The following is a 25,062-nucleotide window of genomic DNA, read 5'->3' on the forward strand; positions in this document are numbered from 1 at the left end:
TATTTCTCCAATATGAGTGGGTACATTGATATTCTTCTCCTAATGTGTATATTTTTAATGTTAATATAAGCTTAAAGTGGCTTTTATACTTTCCCTCTTATTCAGTAGTTTCATATTGGTCACAGAGTTTGTGACCTGAACAGTTTGAATGCATTTAAACACTAAACATTTGCTCCAGAAACTGCCAAGCTATGGACACTCAGAAATAATGATACCCATCTTGCATTATCTCTCACTTAATTCCGAATGTGATATAAGAGGCTTCTATAAATGGTGCATAGTACATAAGAAACAAAGGAGAAAATACAGATAACACCACTGAAAATGGTAGCCAAATTAAGCTCAGGTCATTTCCTAATTTTGAACTCAATGGTAAGGAGTTTCTGAAATTCTTTCAAACTATGTAATTCCCAGAATCATCCTATAAGAAAAAAATGATTTCATTTTATCCAGCATGTAATAAATATGACATCACTATATTTAAAAACTCTGCAAGACAAACAGTACTGTATGGTTCTTTTTTCTTTTTCTTTTTCCAATAGCACACTAAAAATCTGGCGTGTTCTAATAAACTGCTGTTAGGTCTAGAAATATTTTGGGTCAAATTTTCTTTATTCCCATTACTACTGGTTTGCTAATAGATTTACTTAACCTTACAGTTATAATTAGAAAACAAGTACTATTTTGCATAATCAAATTGTAATTGCTGTTTAGGTGCAAGCTAACCAATTAAGTATCAGTACATCAGTACATCCAGAACAAACAAACAAACAAACAAGCAAACAAATAATGTCTGGCAGAAGAGAATAACAAATGTATACTCTAATGACCTAGGTTATCTCATAAGTTTTGCCTAACTTCTGAGGATTTTTTTTGTTTGTTTTATAGAGGCTGGATAGCAAGTGATAGTAGAAATATCAACGCATTTTAAGGTTATATCACCATATGTAAATGAGAACAAATGAATGTTCTTCAATAAACACTAATGATGGTCAGAAACCTAACCTCGTCTTAGATTTCCTGTTTGTTAAATGTGGGGTCCTGGGTGATCACTTCACATTTCTGAGTCTGGTTTACTCATATGTAAAATGGGAATTATGATACCTTCCTATGATACATGTCAATTTTTTGGATGCCCCTAAAATCTAGGTGAGATAAATGTAAGTACGAAAATAAGCAAAAGGTCTAATTTGTATATTCTGCTACTGTTCATTGTCATTCTGCCATAATGTTGTCCTCTAGTTCAATGGTACCAGATATAGCTTATGTAATGTGACAAAAGCCTTTCAATACTTCAGATAAATTCTCTTGGCCTAGTTTCAAGGCAGATTTGTCTTGAAAGGATTACCATGATATAAACCAGGAATTGCCAAACTCTTTCTATAATGAGCCACATATAAGTATTTTAGGCTTTACAGGCCACCTAGGATCTATGTTACACAGTCTTCACTTCTTTTTAACCCTTTAAAAATGTAAAACAACTTTCATCTCAAAGGTCACACAGAAAGAGGCTGGGGCTGAATCTGGCCTTCAGCCCTAGCTCCCAAACCCCTGCCCAATGACTGAGTGTCCTTGCTGTTAAGTGGCTAGGCTCAGTCCTACATTTCATGTGTCTTCAAATTTTTTAACACTTTCTTGCTATTTACTATTCATTTGTCAAAATCTAATAAAATTTTCTTTTCTAGAGCTATAGGGGTTGCAGAGTCAGTTCTCAAAAGCTCTGTTTCATACAAGCAAAGCTCTCGGCAGAAAACCCTTCCTAAGTCACTATAGTTTGCACCAACCTCCCAGGCAGATACAAAAAAGTTTTCATGGCTTCTTACCTTGCTGGAGGAACATCAATGTTGGAAGAAACGACTTTTCGCTTTTGCTCAAGGAGACAGATGGAACGGGTGTTTTCTTTGTCATGGTCAAGGGCTCGGTTCGTTGTTTTGGTGTCTGCTGTTTTCATGTCTTCTTCCATGGCGGGGAATAAGGGCTGATGAGACATTTTTTTACCTAAGTTCCGTTTTAGGTCCTCTGGTTGAAATGTGAAGGTCATTTCCCTCTTAATGCTCCCCACCTGTGAAATGAACAAAAAAATTCTCGCTTGCACCCTCGTGAACTCTGCACGAACACAGGGCGGTGGCTGTGAAGGGAGTCCGGAGACACTACCCTCCCTGTTCATCTTGAAGATTGTATAGGCTAAATAGGAAAAGTGTAACATAGAAATAAAATACCTGACACTACAAAATAATATACAATTAATGCATGTTTTTTCAAACACAAACAAGAAGCATCAAAACATGAGCGAAGCCTTTCAGGCACACAAAAACTTCAAAGGTTTGAAAGCATAAGGCTTTTAAATAAAAATATAAAATTTAAAACATCATTGTTTTCTGCAACTGACAAGACTCATTTAAGTCAATAAATTCTTAAATATTTCATGCTGATTATATTTCATAGAAGACAGTTATAAATAAAAAAACAAGCCTTATCTTTAACTGTGAATACTGATCTTAACCATACTCTTTCATTCAAGAATTGGTTTTTATCCTTCATCTGCAGCAGGTAACATCTTAATAAAATCCCTCCATTAGTATGATAATAAAAAAGATAATAACTTTTCTTACTGTTAACTAAATGCAATGATGCTTAAGGTTTAAAACAAACATGCGTGTAAAATTAAACCTCAGGGAATTGAATCTAGTTATTTCTAAATCTGGGAAGGCTGAGAAAGAAGACTGACATTAAAGGAAGGATTTTGTAAGGAGATGGGTATTGTAGATGAGGTTTGGAGTGAACTTGATCAAGTCTCACGTGTACAAAGAAGAGTGAGACTATCTAGTGACCTGGATCCTCACTCCTTGGTAGTTTCAAAATATGCCTACAAGACACATCACAGGTCCCCACAGCAGTCCATCGCCTTATGAACTTAAGTTTCTGGAATCAGTAAATCTTTGCCTACCCACTCAAATAGAAGCCATGCTTGTTTGTTTCTTTTAAATTTTAGATAGGAGGAAAAGCACAAAGAATATGATCAAATAGATTTAGAACTTTAAAATCTAAAGCCACGAACATAAGGAATTTCTCAGAATAAAATGATAATATGACATGTGTTTTAGGATAGCAGAGACTAGCCAACTATGGTATTAAAAATGGTTAGAAATTCCAGACTGAAGAAAAACTCTGAGGTATGTGTGTGCTGGAGTCACAAGACCTGCTCACAGATGAGAACCGCCAGAGCCCAAGGATGACTTGTATCTGTCACATGAATGAGCTCCCTGTCTTGTTGGCCTGCACTTGTCAGGGAGGAGAGACCTTCCATGTGCTCTGGGCAGACCTAAACCCAGCTATGTAGGAAAAGAGTCAGCCACTTTGGGTCTACTTGTAACTCATTCAAAAGTTACCACATTTCTTAGAATGCCTCAATGAGTCTAAGAAAAATGAGTGCTTTTAAGAGCTTTTAAAATGACACCAACATATAATAGAGAGGAATAAGAAAATATTTTAAATATCCATCTCTAATGGCTTTCTACGTAACTTTTTCTTCCTAGAGGTGGGTGTGAGAGTGGGAATTTCTTCACTTTCCATAGCAGCTCATTCCTAACCAATGTTACAAAAGCAACATGCTAAACACCAGGCATAAAAAATGAAAACAGGCCTGGTTCTGATGATTACAAATAGTTCCTCCCTAAGTGTCAAGTATTACATTAATTAAATATTTAAGGAGTCATTAGTATTAATTTGTAGCAATAATTGACATCCATACCTCCCTTGGGACCAACTGCATTGTTTAAATGAATTCAGTCCAAAGGAAGGTGGGGTTGAGGGAGAACATTACAGGTACCACAGCTTTTAGCCTTAAAAATGTAGGAAAAAAACAAAACACCTAAAGCAAATTAATACAAAGTAGAATAAATTTCCTTTAGAAATGATGCTATAATTGTATATCATGCCCTTAGCCAAGACCTCATAATAAAGTAAATTACAGTAATATTCAACAGTGTAAGCTATTAATCTTCCATAATACATTCTAAACAAAAAATTCATCTCTGTAGTAATCAGGGAATTTTAGCAATATAATGGGTTTCAAAGGCTAGTTAGCCCTGACTCCCTGTTTAAAGGTGGGATTAAAATGAGTTAGAAATGACCAAAGAGGACAAAAATGTAGACTGAGTAAGAGATTTTAGATACTTTAAAGTTCCACAGTTTGTAAGGTATGGTGACATGTTTGGATGGTCATTATATCACAGGTAAGGTTGACAGATATTAATGCTCTCTTTAATGTTTCTTATTCAAATAAGATACCATATTTAAAAGACTCTTTAAGAGGAGAGTTCACAGGAGAGAAGAGAGTGGAGACAGGACATGGAGTCAGACCTTGAGAAGCTGGGCTCAGAAATGGCCCAAAAAAACAAGAGGTGGGGGGTGGCTGGAGAGGATGATCAACAAGGAAGCATCTTACAGGTTCTCCAACAATGAAACAAGTCACTGCAGGACCTAGCAATTCCATTCCTGGCATATGGCCAAGAGAACCAAAAGCATGGTCCCACACAAAAACTGCATGACTGTTCATAGCAGCATTATTCATAACAACCCAAAGTAGAAACCACCCAAATGTTTATGAACTGACAAGTGGATAAATACACTCTGCTGCATCTATACAATGGAACATTATTCAGGATGAAATACTGATCCATGCTACAACATGGATGGACCTTGAAAACATTATGCTAGGTGAAGCCAGACACTAAAGATTCCACATTGCATTATTTAATTTATATATAATGGTCAAAATAGTCCAACCCATAGAAATATAGCGTAAATTTGTGTTTGCCTAGGCCTTAGGATTTACAGAAAAGTGTGTTTCCTAATGATAAAGTATTTGGGGGGGATGGTGTAAGGCTTCTAAAATGGATTGTGGTGATGTTGTATAGTTCTGTGAATATACTAAAAAAACACTGAATTTCACACCTTAAAATATGACTTGTAATATATGTCAATTATATCTCAATAAAGCTGTTATAATAAAAAGAAAAGATGTAGGGAACAGAGCATGTTTGAATGCTGAGGTGGATGAGAAAAAATGCATGGGTCAGGTTTTGAACTGCTGTTTGGTTAGCAGAAGAAAGCAACTTAATGAAGATTTCCAGACAAGGCAAATTTATAAAAACAAAAAACAGATCAGAGGTGGCCTGGGGCTGGGGTGGGAGCCACAACTAATTGCAAACAGACCACAGTGACATTTGTACAGTGCTGTAAATTTATTAAAAGCCACGGAACTCTATTCTTACAATGGGATGAATGTTGTGGTATATAAATTATACCTCAATAGTAACATTAATTTAAAAAAAAAAAAAAAAAAAGAACCAAACCAGGAGTAACCTGTGTGGATGGTATATTCCCAAGATCAGAAATTGGGAAGCTGTGCTTAAAAAGCAGCTACAAAGTCTATGGCCTTTTAAAAAAAATACAGGTGGTATGTGTTGCACACCAGGCTGCTATGTGGTTATATCCTGCTCACTAGTAAGATGGGACTAACATCCAGGCCCCACTCAAGCCAGGCCACAGCTTTATCACCCATGGAACAGGAACATTCCTAATTCCTCCTCCTGGAGAGAAATTTTGTACTTCATCTGCCCTAAGTGGGTATTCTTATTTATTTTCCCCCCAAACTTGCACAAGACCCTGGTGACAAAGGGAAACTGTTCTGGTGATGTTCAGGGCCTAGGCTAACTTAAAACTTATCAATGAATAATGTGACTCCTTAAGAAAAGCTGACATTTTTATTCATGGAACAGTTGAGGCAACCTGAGAATGTTCCAGCTCAAATAGAGGCAGAGGGTTCAACAAGGGAAGATAGCCAGAGAGTACAGAAGACCTCTGATAGGATGGAGAGAATTCGACAGCAACATCAAAGGAGTTAAATGCAAAAGGAAGAAGAAACAGGGCATGGCCCAAGCTAAGTAACTAGTAGAAGTGGCTTCTCTCAGCTGTGGGCTTCTGCTACCAGGAATAGAGCAGGACACAGGTAAGAAAAAGACATTTCCCCAGGAGCCATTTCTAGGCAGCCGGGCAGAACTGGTGTGGCTCTTCAAAAGTGTGCTCATCTTCCTGGAGCAGAGAACATTTCCAAACAACTTGATTCACTACCACCATCCTCTGTGAATGCATAAATAGTCCAGAGAAAAAAAAAAAAAGAAAAAGAACACCTAGAAATTATCATAGAGATTCACCTAAGGGAAGTGAAAGATATAGTCATGTCTAGCAGGGTTCTTGTTTTTGTTTTAGCACTCAAAGCTTCCAAAGGCAAAGGAAGACACTTGAGACTAATAATTGCTGCACAAAAAGTCAAAGAGAAAGAACTGATTCTCTGTACCAGAAGCATGGACTCTTGGCAAGACAAGATGGGTCTTATGAGATCCAAGAAGAATTTCCTTGTCAGGAGATTCATTGGCCTGAAAATATGGCTTTAACCTAACATTTGAGGAGGCAGAAGGAAACTGTCTAGATGTAAGTCCCAAGCTAGAAGCCATGCATGGCAAATAACAAAGAAAAAAAGCAAGACTGACTAGTGATTTTCAGGAGAAAAGACAAAGGAGAGGTTTAGGAATAATCTTAGTCAGGATTTAAAAGAAAAAAAACTATGTTGCGCACAAGAAAGGAGTACTCTGACTTTCCCAGGCTGATAAGACTAGAAATTAGTGAGCAGCAGTATTTGATTCTGGTCATCACTTTTCAGGAGAGACTTTGACAAATGGAAACAAAGGATTTGTCAGGATGGCAAAGGATCTTATTGGGAGGAACTGCGAATATTTTTTTTAGAAAACAGGAGGTATACAGCCCACATAGCTGATCTAACTATGTGCAGTGCCCACCTGAAGAAGAGGAATTTAAGTTCTTTTGTGTTCTCCTGGGACCAGGATCAACAGCACGCCACTTCTGCTTCCGGCTAATCCCTTCTCATCTCATCACTTCCTCTCTCTTCTTCTTTTTATCTTCTCACTCTTCCTCCACATTGTGAATGAAATATTCTGTACCTATAAGAAATATTACTTTCTATTTAATTGTGTTCCATGGATTCATAAACTATTAAGCAGGTGTAGTCTCAGAGACTTCCCAAGTCTCACTTAAACACTTTATTTTTAATTATTTTTCATAGTGTTTCGATGTACTTTTCATTTTTAAAAAATTCTTATTTAATACGGATCATGTTTGTTAAAATTTTAATTAAAAAGTGTATAAAATAGAGGGAAAGAAGATCGCGGAGGAGTGAGTGGAGGCTGTGCTTGCTTGCTCCCGAAAACAGTCTGGAGTTTTGGCTAATTGTGGACAAAGCATCTCAGTTACCATCTGGATACTGGCGGGAGTTGAACCTTGGGGTAGCTGGCAGCAGAGGAGACTTCCTCAGAGCGATCTGTCTGGTAAGGATCATGGAGGAGACCCAGGAGAGAAGGTAGTTCTGGCTGGCTTGGCTCCCGGGGCAGCGGCTAGCTATGCAGAGATTTTTCAATGCTCCTAGGCTTCCCCTGAGAGGAGTAAGGGGTAGAGATTGAGACTGTGCCCACTGGCAAAGGCGAGGCAGGGAACAGCGTTTTTTTGTTTGTTTTCTTGTATTTATTTTTTTTGTATTTTGATTTTTGTTGTTTCTTCGCTTCCTTCCTTCCTTCCTTCCTTGAAAGACAATGGATGGGGCAATAGTCTTGAGGAGGGGTTCTGCAGGAGCACATCCAGGCCTCCCCTACCACGCAGGGTGCCCGCGAGTGGGGGTGCATTTGGCACACCCGCCCACCCAGATCTGAGCACGCTAATTGGGGGCACGTCTGGCCCACCAGTCAGCCCCAGGCTGCGCACTCGCGGGGGTACATTTCGCCCACCTGCCTGCTGGGCTGCACCATGCGGGGATGCGTGCAGGTGCCCTCCCCTGGCCGCAGCCAAAGGAGGGTGAAGTGAACTAGAGACGCTTTGGAAAAGTTTTGGGTGCTGATTTTAGAGAAAGAGCTGTGGGAGCAGTGGACCAAATCCCAGTACAAACTCATCCTCAGTGCTACGGGAGAAATCTCTTAAACGGACTATTCCCTACCAAATAGAATAAGAAGGATAAGCAGCAACCACTCCCAGGGAAATTACTCGCCCCCACCCCCCACAGTGCTTAAGCCTGACTGCAGATTACAGAGTGACTAGAGCAAAAAACAACCAAAAGAGATAGACATGGGCAGTACAACACCAGTAGGCTGGAGCAGACTGTCTAGATCCAGAGTGGGACAATAGGGACATATCCAGAAAGAGAAGAAAGTGGAAAAAAAACAGATATTACAGAGACCAATTCCACTGAGATCTTCTACAGGAGTTTTCTGTCTCTTGCTCTCTATACATCCTTATTAATACTGGGTCATTTGCAGTTGATACAGCGACTGAGGGTGGGGAATATCTTTGAGAGTATGGAATTCTTACCCAGACTTGCAGCTCTGTTTTAGCAGCAGCTCAACAACTGTTTACAAGGCGAGGTGAGTGGAGTGACTCTCATATGCTAATTGGAGGGAAGGACCCACCAAAGAGCAACACAACAACAACCAAAACCAAAATACCACCAGAGAGTTCAAATAAAAGGCATAAAGAGCATCCTAAGAACATCGGGTTTAGGACATTAAGGAGCCTGAACCACCTAATCACACAGGATTCCTATCACAGAAGGTCACACCACAAAGGCAGGAAATAAAAGCAGATCAACCTAAGAAGCAAAAACAAACAAGAAGAGCTGCCTAAAATGTGAAGATAAAGAAACAACACCCCATTGAAAGGAAAGGATGAATTCCCAAAAGAAGAGATAGATGAAATAGAGGCAAGCAAACAATCAGACATGGATTTCAAAACAGTGGTAATGAGGAAGCTCAATGAACTTGACAAACTCAGAGAAAACTACAACAAACTCCAGGGGTACTACAAAGTACTACAGGGAAACCATAAAGAACTCCAGGGAAACTAAAAGGAACTTACTGAGAACTACACCAGCATTTAAAAAAACATAGAAACTATCAATAATAGCCAGGAAGAAATGAAGAATATAATTTCTGAGCTGAAGAACACAGTAGAAGGAATCAAAAGCAGGCTAAATGAAGCAGAGGATTGAATGAGTGAACTAGAGGAGAACACAGAAAAAAATTCCCAGACAGAGCAACAAAATGAAAAAAGACTGAAAAAGTATGAAGAGGGTTTAAAAGAGCTGCAGGACAACATGAAACGTAATAATACCCGTATCAAAGGAATTCCAGAAGGAGAAGAAAAGCAAGGGATAGAAAACCTGATTGAAAAAGTAATGATAGTAAACTTCACGAACAAGAGGAGAGAAAAAGTCTCACTAGTACAGGAAGCACAGAGGGTCCCAATGAAGATGAACCCAAAAAGGTCCACTCCAAGGCACATTATAATTAAAATGGCAACGTTCAAAGACAAAGAGAGAATCCTAAAGGCAGCAAAAGAAAAACAGCAAATAACATACAAGGGAGTCCTATAAGAGTATCAGCTGATTTCTCAACAGAAACTTTACAAGTCAAAAGGGAATGGCAAAAAATATTTGAAACAATGAAAAAAAAAGGTCTACAACCAAGACTATTCTACCCAGCAAGGCTCTCTTTCAAAATGGTAGGTGAAATAAGGAGTTTCCCAGACAAGGGAAGACTAAAAGAATACACCTCCACCAAACCAGCATTGCAAGAGATGCTAAAGGGCCTGCTTTAAGAAGAAGAAGAAAAAGAGGGAGAGGAACACAGATACAATGGGAAAAAGTCACAATGAATAAATACCCATCAATAATAACCCTACATGTAAATGGATTAACGCTCCAATCAAAAGACATAGGGTAGCTGAATGAATATGAAAACATGACCCACATACATGCCGTCTACAAGAGATCCACCTCAAAACAAAAGATCTACACAGACTGAAAGTGAAGGGATGGAAAAAAGTATTCCAAGCAAACAAACATGAAAAAAAAAAGCTGGGGTAGAAGTACTTACATCAGACAAAATAAATTTCACAACACAGACCATAAAAAGAAGCAAAGAAGGATATTTCATAATAGTTAAGGGAACAATCCTTGAAGAATATATAACCCTTGTAAACATATATGCACTCAACATAGGGGCACCCAAATATATAAGAAAAATCTTGGAAGACTACAAAAAAGGTATCAACAGCAACACACTCATAGTAGGGGATTTTCACACCCCACTGCCAACAATGGATAGAACTTCAAAACAAAGAAACACCAAGGATATTGAGGCATTGAACAGCACTCTAGAGCAAATGGACTTAGTTGATATATATAGAACTTTTCACCCCCTAAAAGCAAAATATACATTCTTTTCAAGTGCACATGAAACATTTTCAAAGATAGACCACATGGTAGGACACAAAACAAGCCTCAACAGATTCAAGAAAATTGAAATTATATCAAGCATTTTCTCAGATTACAATGGCTTGAAACTGGAAATCAACCTCAAGGAAAAAAACTCCAAGACATTCAAACTCATGGAGAATGAATAACATGATATTAAATAATGAATGGGTTGATAATGACATCAAAGAATCAAAAAATTTCTGGAAACAAATAATAACACATACACAATAGCCCCAAACCTAAGGAACAGAGCGAAAGGAAGGTTCATAGCAATACAGCCTACCTAAAAAAGACAGAAGAATCTAATATAAAAACTCTAACCCTACAGCTACAAGAACTAGATGAACAACAACAAACAAAGCCCAGAGCGAGAAAAAAGAAGGACATCATCAAGATCAAACCAGAATTAAATGACATAGAGACTAAACAATTCAAAAAATCAACAAAACCAGGGATGGTTCTCTGAAAAGATAAACAAAACTGACAAACCTTTAACAAGGTTCATCAAGAAAAAAAAAGAGAGGACCCAAATAAACAAATTCAGAAACGAAAGAGGAGGAATCACAACTGATACCACAGAAATACAAAGGATTATAACAAATTACTATGAACAACCAAAGAAGTTTGACAATCTAGATGAAATGGACAAATTTCTGGAAACATATAGTCTTCTAAAACTGAATCAAGAAGAAGTAGAAAGCCTGTATAAACCAATAGCAACTAGTGAAATTGAAGCAGTAATCAAAAAACTCGCGGCACATAAAAGTCCTGGACTGGCTGGCTTCACAGGTGAATTTATAAAATATTTAGGGAAGAACTAACTCCTATCCTTCTCAAACTATTCCAAAAAATCCAAGAAGAGAAAAGACTCCCAAACTCTTTCTATGAAGCCAGTATTACCCTAATTCCAAAACGAGGTCAATACACAACAAAGAAGAAAAACTACAGGTCAATATCGCTGATGAAAATAGAAGCTAAAATCCTCAACAAAATACTGATGAACCAGATCCAGCAACACATTAAAAAGATCATACACCACAATCAAGTGGGATTCATCCCAGGGATGCAAGGATGGTTTAATATTCGCAAATCAATAAACGTAATACACCACATAAACAAGATGAAAGACAAAAACCACATAATCATGGCAATAGATGCCGAAACAGCATTTGATAAAGTATAACACCCATTTATGATGAAAACTCTCAGAAAAATGTGAATAGAGGGAGCATACCTCAACATAATAAAGGCCATATACGAGAAATCTGAAGACAACATCATAATCAATGGGCAAAAACTGAGAGCATTCCCCCTAAGGTCAGGAACAAGAAAAGGATGTCCATTCTCTCCACTCCTATTCAACATAGTCTTGGAAGTTCTAGCCACAGCAATCAGACAAGAAATAAAAATAAAAGGCATCCGAATTGGAAAAGAGGAAATAAGACTGTCATTATTTGCAGATGACATGATAGTGTACATAGAAAACCCTATAGACTCCACAAAAAAACTACTCTACCTAATAAGTGAATTCGGCAAAATACCAGGGTACAAAGTCAATATTCAGAAATTGAAGGCATTTCTGTACACCAACAATAAAATACCAGAGAGAGAAACTGAAAGAAAAATCCCATTTATCATAGCAACAAGAAAAATAAAGTACCTAGGAATAAACTTAACCAAGGAGGTAACAGACCTGTACTCAGAAAACTACATAACACAGAAGAAAGAAATTAAAGAAGATACAAATAAATGGAAGCATATACCATGTTCATAGATGGGAAGAATCAACATCATTAAAATATCCATACAACCCAAAGCAATTTATAGATTCAATGCAATCCCTATTAGAATACCAATGACATTTTTCACAGACCTAGAACAAATACTTCAAAAACTTATATGGAACCAAAAAAGAGCCTGAATAGCAACAGCAATTTTGAGGAAGAATACAGTAGGAGGAATCACAATACCTAATATCAAACTATACTACAAGGCCACTGTGATCAAAACAGTCTGGTACTGGCATAAGAACAGACATATAGATCAATGGAACAGAATGGAGAGCCCAGAAATAAACCCAGGTCTATATGGTCAACTAATATTTGACAAAGGGGCACGGAACATAAAATAGAATGAAAAGAGCCTCTTCAACAAATGGTGCTGGGAGAACTGGATAGGGACATGCAAAATAAATGAAACTAGCCCACCAACTTACACCATACACCAGAATAAACTCAAAATGGATCAAAGACTTAAATGTAAGCCGTGATACCATAAAAGTCCTAGAGGAAAAAATAGGCAATAAAATTTCAGATATCCCACATAGCAACACTTTCACTGATATATCTCCTAAGGCAAGGGAAATAAAGGAAAAAATAAACAAATGGGACTACATCAAACTAAAGAGTTTCTGCCCAGCTAAAGAAAACATCAGCAAGATGAAAAGGGAACCAACCATATGGGAAAACATACTTGCCAATGATACCTCAGACAAGGGATTGATCTCCAAAATATATAAAGAACTCATACGACTCAACACCAAGACAGACAACCCAATTAAAAATGGTCAAAGGACCTGAACAAACACTTCTCCAAAGAGGACATACAGAAGGTCCATAGACATATGAAAGAATGCTCAACATCACTAGCCATCAGAGAGATGCAAATAAAAACCACAATGAGATACCACCTCACACCAGTCAGAATGTCCGTCACCAACAAATCAACAAACAACTTGTGCTGGAGAGGATGCGGAGAAATGGGAACCCTGGTGCATTGCTGGTGGGAATGCAGACTGGTGCAGCCACGATGGAAAACAATTTGGAATTTCCTCAAAAAACTAAAACTGGAACTGCCTTTTGAACCAGCAATTCCATTGCTAGGATTATATCCAAAAAATCCTGAAATGTCAATTCAAAAAAACCTATGCACCCCTATGTTCATAGCAGCACTATTTACAATAGCCAAGTGCTGGAAACAGCCTAAGTGCCCATCTGTAGATGAGTGGATCAAAAAACTGTGGTACGTTTACAAAATGGAGTACTATGTAGCAGAAAGAAAGAAGGAACTTCTACCATTTGCAACAACATGGATGGAACTAGAGAGAATTATGCTTAGTGAAATAAGTCAGGCAACGAAAGAAAAATACCTTATGCTGTCACCTATTACAGGAAACTAATGAACAACACAAAGAAATGAGCAAAACTGAACCAGAGGTATGTAAACAAGGAGTAGACTAACAGTAACAAGGGGGGAGGTGGGAGGGAGAGAAGAGGATAAGAAGGGGAAGGGTCTAGTCAAAGAACATGTATAAATGACCCACGGACATGGACAACTGAGTGGGGACTGAATGTGGGAGAAGGGAGGGACAGGATGCAGGGAAGCAAGAAGGGAAAAAAGTGGGACAAGTGTAATGGAAAAAAAATTTTTAGTGGGGGAAAAATGAAAATATGAATAATGGAAATGCCAGTTCAGTGAATATTAGAAGGACAAGGATTTTCCTTCACACTGTATATTTTTCTCCCTATCTGATCCCTCCAGAGTTTGGCACTCTAAAGAAGTAAGTAATCACATAAGTTTCTTTGCATAAACCTAATAAGACCAGATGTTAATAGAGGTTTTGTTGACCAAGACAATGACTGGAATGTCATGCCTAAAGGAGACATGCTTGGGCTCTGGTTGTTACCAAAAAGCCCTGAGGAACTGGGATTGACTTTCAAAGGTAATAAAAGTCCACGAGATAAAAGGCCTGGTACCTTGGTTGGATGTGCGGTCCATGGCCGTCTTTCCAGGGAAGGAATGAAGGTTGTTTTCCTGAAAGATGGCTAGAAGGGACCTTAAGGCACAATGGAAAACCAGAAGGACTTGGAAAAGACAGGTGTGTACAGTCAAGGCTGAATGCCAGGTATGTGGCTCAGCTTCTGTGCCCTGAAGGGCAGAGTGAAGGTCACCCTAAATGTTCCTTGCGTAAGTTCCAGCAAAGCAGAACTAAAGATCATAAGTGATCATTTGCTGCTCTTGTTGTGTTTATGCAAATGAACAGGATAAATTAAAAATGGACTTAATGCAGTCCCTTTAATGACAAGGAGGGTAATCTTAGGGAGAAAAATCATTATTCAAGAAAAATCACAATGATCAGTGGTAGACTATAAAGCAGTACAGTTAACCATCTTTAAAGTTTTTTTTCATTTAAAATATGTTTTCACTTGAAAGTTAAACTATGTCTGTGGTATCATCGAAGATATTTAATTTACAAGCAAGGAGAATGTCAAATGTCTTGCAACTGGATGTCTTTCCAATAAGACAGTCTTACAGATTTAGAGACTTGTTTGTGGGTTATGTTGGATAAATTAGCATGTGTTTTCTGCTTTCAAAGGGCATAAGCCTATGATCTCATTACCTGAGTGATTGTCTGTACGTATAGGCCTCACTTAATCCTGTCTGCAGCGCTGACTCGTGAGACTCAATGGTTTTGCTGAACTAAGTGGCTGGGTTGGTGGTCTGTGGGCTTCACTTTAAAACTGGTTTCTCTTTTTTATCCTAATGGCTTGGACCGAAAGGGCCCAGAGGTCTGAGAGGGGGAAAACCTAAAATATTTCCCTAAGCCCAAACTAAGTATAATGGGCAAAAGGGTTTTGGACAGATGAGATGTGCCTGGCACACTTTCCTCCAAAGAAGCCCTTTTATTTCCCTAATGTGGAACATTGAAAAATTAATCCCTGCCTTTTGTCATCTAGTGGTTATGGGCTGAATGATGTCTTTTAACACTTTTGCCAAATCTGTTGCCCCCAGAATACAACAAGGATGCCAGCCTGTTAAACCAAGCACACCATTTTCCGGGGACAGCCAACTGACCTGGAGTCTGCACGATCCTTCCCCATGTGGGAAGGCCACCCTCCCCTCCACACCCCCATTCTTATTAGGGATTTCTGGACCCAAGGGTAGGTAGAACGACGACCATTTCCAGCTTGAAGCAGCTAGAGGAGCTTGAGACTTTTGCCCATTGTCCTTTATAAGATTATAAAGTGTCTAAATATCTGAAAGGGAGGGATTGTTATTTTTATTGTTTAAATAATTAATTAATCATTTATTTATTTTTTTAAAAAGAAGAATATATGAAAGGGTGAAGCGGGAGAGCTTCTATGTATGAACCATGGGCATGAACTTGGGGGAGATTTCTGGTGGAGGGGGTGCTGGGTGGACTGGAGTAAAGGGGAAAAAATTGGAACTATTGTAACAATATAATCAATAAAATAGACTTAAAAAAAAAGAAAAAACTCCCGGCACACAAAAGTCCTGGACTGGCTGGCTTCACAGGTGAATTTTACAAAATATTTAGGGAAGAGCTAACTCCTAACTTTCTCAAACTATTCCAAAAAATCCAAGAAGAGGGAAGACTCCCAAACTCTTTCTATGAAGCCAGTATTACCCTAATTCCAAAACCAGGTCAAGACACAACAAAGAAAAAAAACTACAGGCCAATATTGCTGATGAACATAGATGCTAAATCCTCAACAAAATATTGACTAACAAGATCCAGCAACATATTAAAAAGATCATACACCACAATCAAGTGGGATTCATTCCAGGGATGCAAGGATGGTTTAATATTGCAAATCAATAAATGTAATACACCACATACAAAAAATGAAAGACAAAAATCACACAATCATATCAATAGGTGCTGAAAAAGCATTTGATAAAGTACAACACCTATTTATGATGGAAACACAGCAAAATTGAAATACAGGGAGCATACCTCAACATAATAAAGGCCAACCTGAAGCCAACTTCATACTCAATGGGCAACAACTGAAAGTATTCACCGTAAGATTAGGAACACAAGGATGTACACTCCTGTTCAACATAGTCTTGGAAGTTCTAGCCACAGCAATCAGACAAGAAATAAAAGGCATCCAAATTGGAAAAGAGTAAGTAAAACTGTCACTATATACAGATGACATGATAGTGTATAGAAAACCCAATAGACTCCATGAAAACACTACTCGACCTAATGGGTGAATTTGGCAGAATAGCAGGGTACAAAGTCAATATTTCAAAATCGAAGGAATTTCTGTATACCAACAATAAAATATCAGTGATAGAAACTAGAAAAAAATCCCATTTACTATAGCAACAAGAAAAATAAAATACCTAGGAATAAACTGAACCAAGGAGGTTACAGACCTGTACTCAGAAACTACATAACACTAAAGAAAAAAATTATGAAAGATACAAATAAATTGAAGCATATATCATGTTCATGGATGGGAAGAATTAACATCATTAAAATGTCCATGCTATCCAAAGAAGTTTATAGATTCAACGCAATCCCTATTAAAATACCAATGATATATTTCACAAACCTAGAACAAACACTTCCAAAACTTATATGGAACCAAAAAAGACCCTGGATAGCCACAACAATCCTGAGAAAAAAGAACACAGCAGGAGGAATCACAATACCTGATACCAAACTATACTATAAAGCCACCGTTATCAGAACAGACTGGTACTGGCATAAGAACAGAAGACCAATGGAATAGAATAGAGATCCCAGAAATAAACCCAGGACTATATGGTCAACTAATATTTGACAAAGTGGCAAGGAACATAAAATGGAGTGAAAAGAGCCTCTTCAACAAATAGTGCTGGGAGAACTGGACAGGGACACGCAAAAAAAAAAAAAAAAAAAAAAAAACAATGAAACTAGACCACCAACTTACACCACAAACCAGAATAAACTCTAGATGAATCAAAGACTTAAATGTAAGTCGTGACACCGTAAAAGTCCTAGAGAAAAACATAGGCAAGAAAATTTCAGACTTCCCATGTAGCAATATTTTCACCAATATATCTCCTAAGGCAAGGGAAATAAAGGAAAGAATAAACAAATGGGACTACATCAAACTAAAGTTTCTGCTCTGCAAAAGAAAAAACTTCAGCAACATGAAAAGGAAACCAACCATATGGGAAAACATATTTGCCAATGATACTTCAGACAAGGGATTAATCTCCAAAATATATAAAGAACTTATACGGCTCAACACCAAGAAGACAGACAACCCAATTAAAAATGGGCAAAGGACCTGAACAAACAATTCTCCAAGGAGAACAACAGAGGGTCAGTAGGCATATAAAAGAATGCTCAACATCACTAGCCATTAGAGAGATGCAAATAAAAACCACAATGAGATACCACCTCACACTAGTCAGAATAGCCATCATCAACGAATCAACAAAAAATAAGTGCTGGTGAGGAGGTGGAGAAAAGGGAACCCTAGTACACTGTTGGTGGGAATGCAGACTGGTGCAGCCACTATGGAAAACAGTATGGAATATCCCAAAAAAACTAAAAATGGAACCGCCTTTTGATCCAGCAATTCCATTGCTATGATTATACCCAAAGAATCCTGAAACACCAATTCAAAAAAACCTATGAACCCCTATGTTCATAGCAATGCTATTTACAATAGCCAAGTGATGGAAACAGCCTAAGTTGAGTGGAAGGGGAAGGGTCTAGTCAAGGAACTAGTATAAATGACCCATGGACATGGACAACGGGGTGGGAATTGACTGTGGAAGAAGGGGTGGGCAGGGTGGGGGGAAGCAATGGGAGAAAAAGTGGGACAACTGTAATAAAAAAAAACAATAAAAAATAATAAAAAATAAAAATAAAAAGTATATAAAATAAAACAAGAAAAGCTGTCTAATCCTACCCACTCTACTCTCAACTTTGCCCAGACAGGTCCAACCAGACAGCTTTTAATAATTTATTACAAAACTGTGGATTACTTAAAATACATTAAATACCATGCTTGCTTCAGCAGCACATATACTAAAATTGGAATGATACAGAGAATATTAGCATGGCCCCTGCACAAGGATGACACGCAAATTTGTGAAGCGTTCCATATTTTTCCCATCTGTAGGTGAGTGGATCAAAAAACTGTGGTACATTTACACAATGGAAAACTATGCAGCAGAAAGAAAAAGGAACTCCTGCCATTTGCAATAACATGGATGGAACTAGAGAGAATTATGCTTAGCAAAATAAGCCAGGCAATGAAAGAAAAATAGCATATGATATCACCTGATACAGGCAACTAATGAACAACACAAACAAATGCACAAAATTGAACCAGAAGCATGTAAACAAGAAACAGACTAATAGTTACCATGGGAGAGGAGGGAAGGAAGAGGTGGGAGGTAAGTAGGGGAAGGGTTTAGTAAAGGAACTAGTATAAAAGACCCATGGGCATGTACAACGAGGTGGGAATTGACTGTGGGAGAAGGGGTAGGCTGAGTAGGGGGGAGAGACAGGGGAAAAAGTGGGACAACTGTAACAGAAAAACAATAAATAAATAAAAATAAAAAATAAAAAGATAAAAATAAAATAATAAAAAATAAAAAGAAAAACAATAAATAAGTAATTTTTTAAAAATACCATAAATACCTATCTATGCTGTTTGGGTTGTTTAAACATCAATGTGTTTCTACAATATGTAACTTCTTTTTCACTGCACAATAATTGGCATCTTTTCAAATAAGTAGTAGACGTACATTAAAAGAATTTTAATATTGTCACATTTCATGAGATCATATTTTTTGTCTGATCTCTTCTTGACAGATATTGAGGTACTTTTCAATGTTTCATTATTTAAAATAATGCCACAGTTAACATCCTTGTGGATGTATGCTTATAACTTTATGCACTTACACAAACATTTTGTACAAAAAATTACTGGAGGGTGGAATCAAACAACCAAAATTTTCTTCACGAGGAAACACAGTACAAACTCCCTTAAAATAGATATCAGAATACAGTGTGCTTTCTGAAGAGGAAAACATTTGTTCATGATTCATTAGTAGAAACAGAAAAATTGTAGACTGATATGTTGGCATTATTTCCCTGCATTTAGTAGACCATGTAGATTGCTAAAGAGCTTTGTTTCCAAGAGGGCGCTTTTATTTCTTTTCCTATATAACTAGACCCACACATTCACACAATTTTTAAGTAGTGAGATTATGAAAGATTTTTACTTTTTTAAAGGTTTTCAAATTTAAAAAAAATTTTTAAAGACTTTTTAAATGAGATTTAGAAAAATTATGAGGACTAATCTCTGTGCTGGTTGACGTATGAGGGAATGGGCAGCCTTGACCTCTGTCGTAGGAGGCGGGCCAGGAAATGGGAGCAAGTTTAATTGTGCACCCTGCACCCCCTTGTTTTAGCAGCTCCATCTATGGGGAAAAAACAGAAAGGCACACAAAGGTATTTATTACAGAATTTCTTATATTTTTTTAAAATGCTCATTCTCTAAACATCTGTCCATAAATTTAGGGTTAAATATGCACAAATAACATGCATGGTTAAAAATACATATTTTTATATTTATTGACATGGAAAAACATTTAATATGTTAACTAAAAATAGGAAATCCAAATGAGTCTATGCAATATGATCTCATGGAGGAGGGGTGTGTATTAAAAAGTCAGGAAAACTTCTGAAAGGACTTGCTAAAATGTTAAGAATGGCTTTCCTTGGGAGCAGAATTACAGGCCAATCTTGCTTTCTATCTTGTTTGAAATTTTTACAATGTTTGTGTATAGTTTCATATTCCAAAACCTATTAAATTATTTTATTATAAAAATACACATCATTTTTATAGAATTAACTTTCTTATGAACCTGGTATTTATATAACTAATACTTTTTCTTCTACCAGCTTTCACTATATATATATATATATAAAAGGGGAAAATAAATTACTTTAAAAAATATCCCCACTTACACCATTACTTTTCATGGATTATCAGCGCCCCTCGTCATAATAATTACAATAGCTTCTACTGAAACCCACTCCCACCCAACACAGAAGCCTTTCCTGTAGCATCACACACACTCATTATCCACTGTCCTTTCCTGCAAGGAAACAAAGCTTCAGTGTTCAATTATATGATAATACCACCAATTACTGAATTAAATGACAAATAAAACTCAAACTTTTTATTCCAATGAGAAGCTTTTGCTTTTCTAGAAGATAAACAGCATATCTGTGAACATGATTACTTAGGAAATTTGCAATTTTTTAAATGAGAAGTTAACAGCAACCATTTAAATCTTGAATTTCTCTAAATGGTGTCCTTTGTAAATTAGATGCCACTTTCTAAGACAGGGACTGAGCTCATCAGCTTTTCTCAATACAGAAACATCTGGTTCCCATAGGAAGATTCTAATGGCACACAGGAAAGTGGGTGGCTTGTATCATCAGCCCACTGGCTTGACCAATCCCTCCTCTGTCTACACTCAAGTGCATTCCAGTACACCTGAATTCTAACGCCCTCCCTATGGATGTAGAGTAATAAAATGCCAAAAAGCATGTGTCAACACTCACTCTTGGAAACTGTTCTCATTCATTTCAACCCAATAAGATTTGAGAAGTTGGCTCTGGAGATTAACTGAATTTCCAGGAATAATCTGCAGAAAGCCAACCCATTTGCCTTCTGTGGCTTTCTGTACAGTAAGGAACTCTGGAAAAGAGAATGAAATTCAGGCCACAGCAAAAACCACCCTCAGAGAGCCAGCCATGGAAGGCAAGTGAATGTTCCACTTGGCTGAGCAATTCTTTGAGACTCTTCCATTCCACATGGTCACAGCAGACAAACTTTGTAAGAGAAATTTTCCTATTTCAGATTGCTTTTTCTCACATTAGGACTTATTTTTAAACTTGTTTTCAAAGCACACAATTCCATATTTAGTGGATAATGATAATGACGTGTTAACTACAGTGTGGAACATGGAACCAGACCCAAAGATGTTGAAACATGTTACAAAAGAAGCGAAGGGATACTGTTACAGAGTGGGGGTCCCCAAAAATGCCTAGAGCCTACGGGTTGGAGGACAGGGAGAAGGGAATGGTTTTTAAGATGCTTTGCATGAATATGGCTAGTAGCTAGTTTCTTAAGTTATGCAAATGACTTTGGTTCTTCCAAGGCCCCAAGGAAATGAGAAGGGTTTTGACCATGGAATGGTGCAGAAAGAGCATACAGAGCCTGCACAAGGTTCTGTGAATGGTCAGAACTGGTTACCACGCCCACTGAGTCACAGGCAGGGATTTAAAAATAGGCTGCAGGCATTTTGGCTGGAAGAACTCCATGCTGCTTTGAAAGAAAGGATACCATGCGGCTTTAAAAGGGCAGAGAGAGAACCATGTGTGATCCAGTGCAACATGGCACATGTTTTCCTGGACTGTTATACAGAGGCTGATGACATCGTACCCCAGATCTTGAAGGAGACAGCTGACAGATAAGGGATAGGGAACTTCTGGGCATGTTTTTGACTTCTAGCCTTTTGGGGAGCAAGGGAAGTGCTGGGTCCCGTGGGAGAACAAGGGCTCTGAGCTGAAGTGCTCACTGCCCTCCCCGGGTTGGAATATTGTAAATAAAGACCTGTTTTCCTCAACACTAGTTGTTGGGTTTTACACCAAGGAGTCATGTGAAAGAACTCCCTTTCTCTCTAACAATACCATCCAATGATGACCCAGATGACATTCTTTATTAGTGTACTTTCTTATTCACACAATAAATGAAGCTGTACCATCAAAAGAAGAAGAAGAAGAAGAAGAAGAAGAAGAAGAAGAAGAAGAAGAAGAAGAAGAAGAAGAAGAAGAAGAAAAAAAGAAGAAGAAGAAGAAGAAAAAGCAGCAGCAAAGGTTATATTAATAATAGGAACCATTGTTTTTTTTTAATTAATTTAAAATATAACCACTCAGGGCCATGTTCATCAATTGATAAAAACTACGTCCAAAAATAGTCCACAGAACTCTACTCCTCACTTCAAATTAGAGTCTTCATTTCATGCTACTTTCCCAGAAAAATCAGTTGGCTGCCAAATCTATCCAGTTCTGAGGAAGAGCTATAGTAGAAACACTTTAAACAACATTGCTTCCAACTGGTAGCCCCTTGATTACATTATCATCTTAGCCCTCTGAAACCAACCAACCGTTCTTTGACTGCTCTATCTTCAAGTGTATTATTTCTCTACGCCAAGGCGAAGAAACTGGCCAATGAAAATCAGCCTGGACTGATGGTGTGATGTTGGTGCAGCAAATAAAATACAGCATGTCAGAGTTTAAGCCCTATGCTGGGTTCAGGCATCATTCCAGCCAACCGCCCAACTACACTATCTGAGTAGAGGGTTATTAATGCTGGGTTTACTACAGTAGGTTTTGACTTAACATCTTGACAATTTAATATTAAACTATTAATATTCAATAAAGCATTACTTTGCTTGACTGATGGTTGATTAGTAATCCATTAGGATGGAGAGTGATTGGAAAACTCCTTGGTGGAAGACATCTTGGCTGAAGTTTCAAGCCTTCTATTAATACTCTGCAAGTGAGAACACACAACTGGAGTATTTTAAAAATCCTTTCTGAAAAGTCCCGAGTGGAAATATCCATTTCTGTAAAGTCCAATAGCTAATTCAAGCTCAGCAAACTTCGTGCATATTTTTCCAGCCAAAAGGACAGAGGAGAATACAGTATCAATATAGGCCTGTTATTGGATTTAACTTCAGTATATAGATTTTTGAACTTGTCACGTGAATTAGGCATTTCATTTGTTTTATATAAATCAAGGTTTAACTCAACCAGTCACATCCAATCCCTGGGAAAATCCTGTGGACTTCACCATTGAGAATATACCCAGAATCCAAGCACGTCTCACCACCACCAGCACAGCTCCCGCTTAATCAGGCCACCATCATCTCTTGCCTAGATTTGAATAAGTCTCCTCCCTGGACCTCTGTTTTCCATCCTTGCGCTGTCTTCCCCACCTCCAGTTGTTCTTGTTAACAGCAGCCAGGCTGACCGCTTAACACCAGGCTCAGATCATGCCCCTCCTCAGCTCCCCATTTCATTCAGAGAAAAAGCCAAAGTCAAGGCCATTTGATCTGCACCTGCCCCCCTTTTCTCCCTCTCCTGTGTCTTCCTTCCACTCTCCCTCTGCCCCCACCCTTGTTGGCCTTGGAAGAGTTCATTTCCTTCATGTTAACCCATGTTATTCACCACTGACCTGGAAATGGAACCGGACTTTAACATATGGTTGCTCACACATTTCCCTAAAGGGGTTAGAACTTTTAGCTAAGTTAGACAAGGCCATTCTGATACAGCCAAATAAAAGGGTAAAAAAGTTCTCAAAGACAATATTGCACAAATTCTCTGGGTACAAACGGGGAGGGAAGTCTTTCTTTCAGGAATCTGGTCTGAGAGATCCAGAAACTGATATCAGTTCGTGGTGGCAGCTGGCAGTGACTGCATGGGTGACCAGGCCAGGCCAGGAGCATATGAGAAAGGAGAGGAAGCCAAGGAAGAATGAGGAGGAGGGTGGAACAGACTCTGGAGAGTATCATGAACAGGGCAAGAGGAACAACAGACAGAACTGGGGTCAGAGACCAAGCTGTCCCCCCAAACTTAAAAGCTCATCTACACTGAGAGCAGGGCTGCAGAGTGCTTCTGTCTTACATACCCCACTCCTGCTCCCTATAATCACAGTCCCCACCCCGCCCACCTCCCCCACCTTTCCAAAATGCAATGCCTGAGCTGGCTTCAACTTCTTGCAACAAAAAGAGTTGGGCTAATTAACCCTATACTTTGAATTCCTTTGGCAATAAGAACTATAAATACAGCTTTTCCAATTCATCAGTGGTTGCCACAGTCTAACACAGTCTTTCATTTGCAGAGCAGATTAAGAAGCAGATTTTATGTAAAAAGGAATATTGGTTGCTAAGGGTTCCTCCTTAAACATACATTTCATTTAAAATACAATTTATCATTCCTCTGAGCATGAAACAGCAGGTGAAATTAAAAACTAAAGCTGAAAACTAATCCACATGTTAGCTTGGGTTGTGCTTCTCATTTGCAGGGAGCCAATCACTTTCACTAGCAGCACAGATGGCTAAATAAAATCTGTTAATAAATGCAGCTAGAGTGTATTCCAGAAATTAAGAAGCACACCCTAGAATAAATTTGTGCATCTGCTTATCATACATTTAATTATTTAAAATAAAGGTCCAACTGGTGTATAAGAGACTAGGTGGGAATATGAGGGAGAAAAACCTGCCATTTCAACACACTCTTTTGTAAGAGGGTAGATGGCTCAGCAGGAGAATGGGGCCGACCCACAACAGATGAGTGCCCCCCCCTCAGGTAAAAAGGTGCCTGTGGCAATTTGGCTCATTCAAGATCCTTCCATTTGCTGCCCATGGTTGTCAGGTTTGCTTAGCCAGCATAATAAATACACAAATGTGTGTGCATACATGAATAAATAAATACAACGCACACATTTCCTAGTGGTCCTGCTCCTGCCAGAACCATGATTCAATATAAAACTTGGTATGAAATATTTATGCTTTACCCATCTCTCTCCTCTCTGGTCCAGAAGCTACTTGGAGGCAGAGAATAGTTTTACTCAGTTTTGTATCCCAGGCCACCAATATATGCATACTTGGCACATACTGGGTGCTTGATAAATAGTTACTTAATTAACATAATTAAGTGATGATAATGTGACATAGGGCCAGCTTATAAGAGCTGAAGGAAGATCTGTAAACTCCAGAGATGGGAGTAATGGCTATCCCATATTCACTCTAAAGTATACAGAGACAATCACAGTTAACAATAG

At 38.2% G+C, this 25,062-nt stretch overlaps 1 protein-coding gene and 1 non-coding gene across 2 annotated transcripts in view; one reads left to right on the plus strand and one right to left on the minus strand.

Moving 5' to 3' along the window:
• The window catches only part of ZNF704 (zinc finger protein 704), a 186,020-nt gene that overhangs the window by 128,543 nt on the left and 32,415 nt on the right, over positions 1-25,062 (minus strand). The window contains exon 2 of the mRNA XM_090282903.1: positions 1,824-2,062. Within this exon, the coding sequence (XP_090139029.1) occupies positions 1,824-2,062 (239 nt within the window). The remainder of the gene's footprint in view (positions 1-1,823; positions 2,063-25,062) is intronic.
• LOC150004575 (U6 spliceosomal RNA) lies at positions 18,195-18,301 on the plus strand. The gene has a single exon (XR_016512602.1). It is a non-coding gene; the product is annotated as a U6 spliceosomal RNA (small nuclear RNA).

The sequence above is a fragment of the Furipterus horrens genome, unplaced genomic scaffold, assembly GCF_987537825.1.
Source record: "Furipterus horrens unplaced genomic scaffold, mFurHor1.1.pri manual_scaffold_7, whole genome shotgun sequence".
NCBI lineage: Eukaryota > Metazoa > Chordata > Mammalia > Chiroptera > Furipteridae > Furipterus > Furipterus horrens.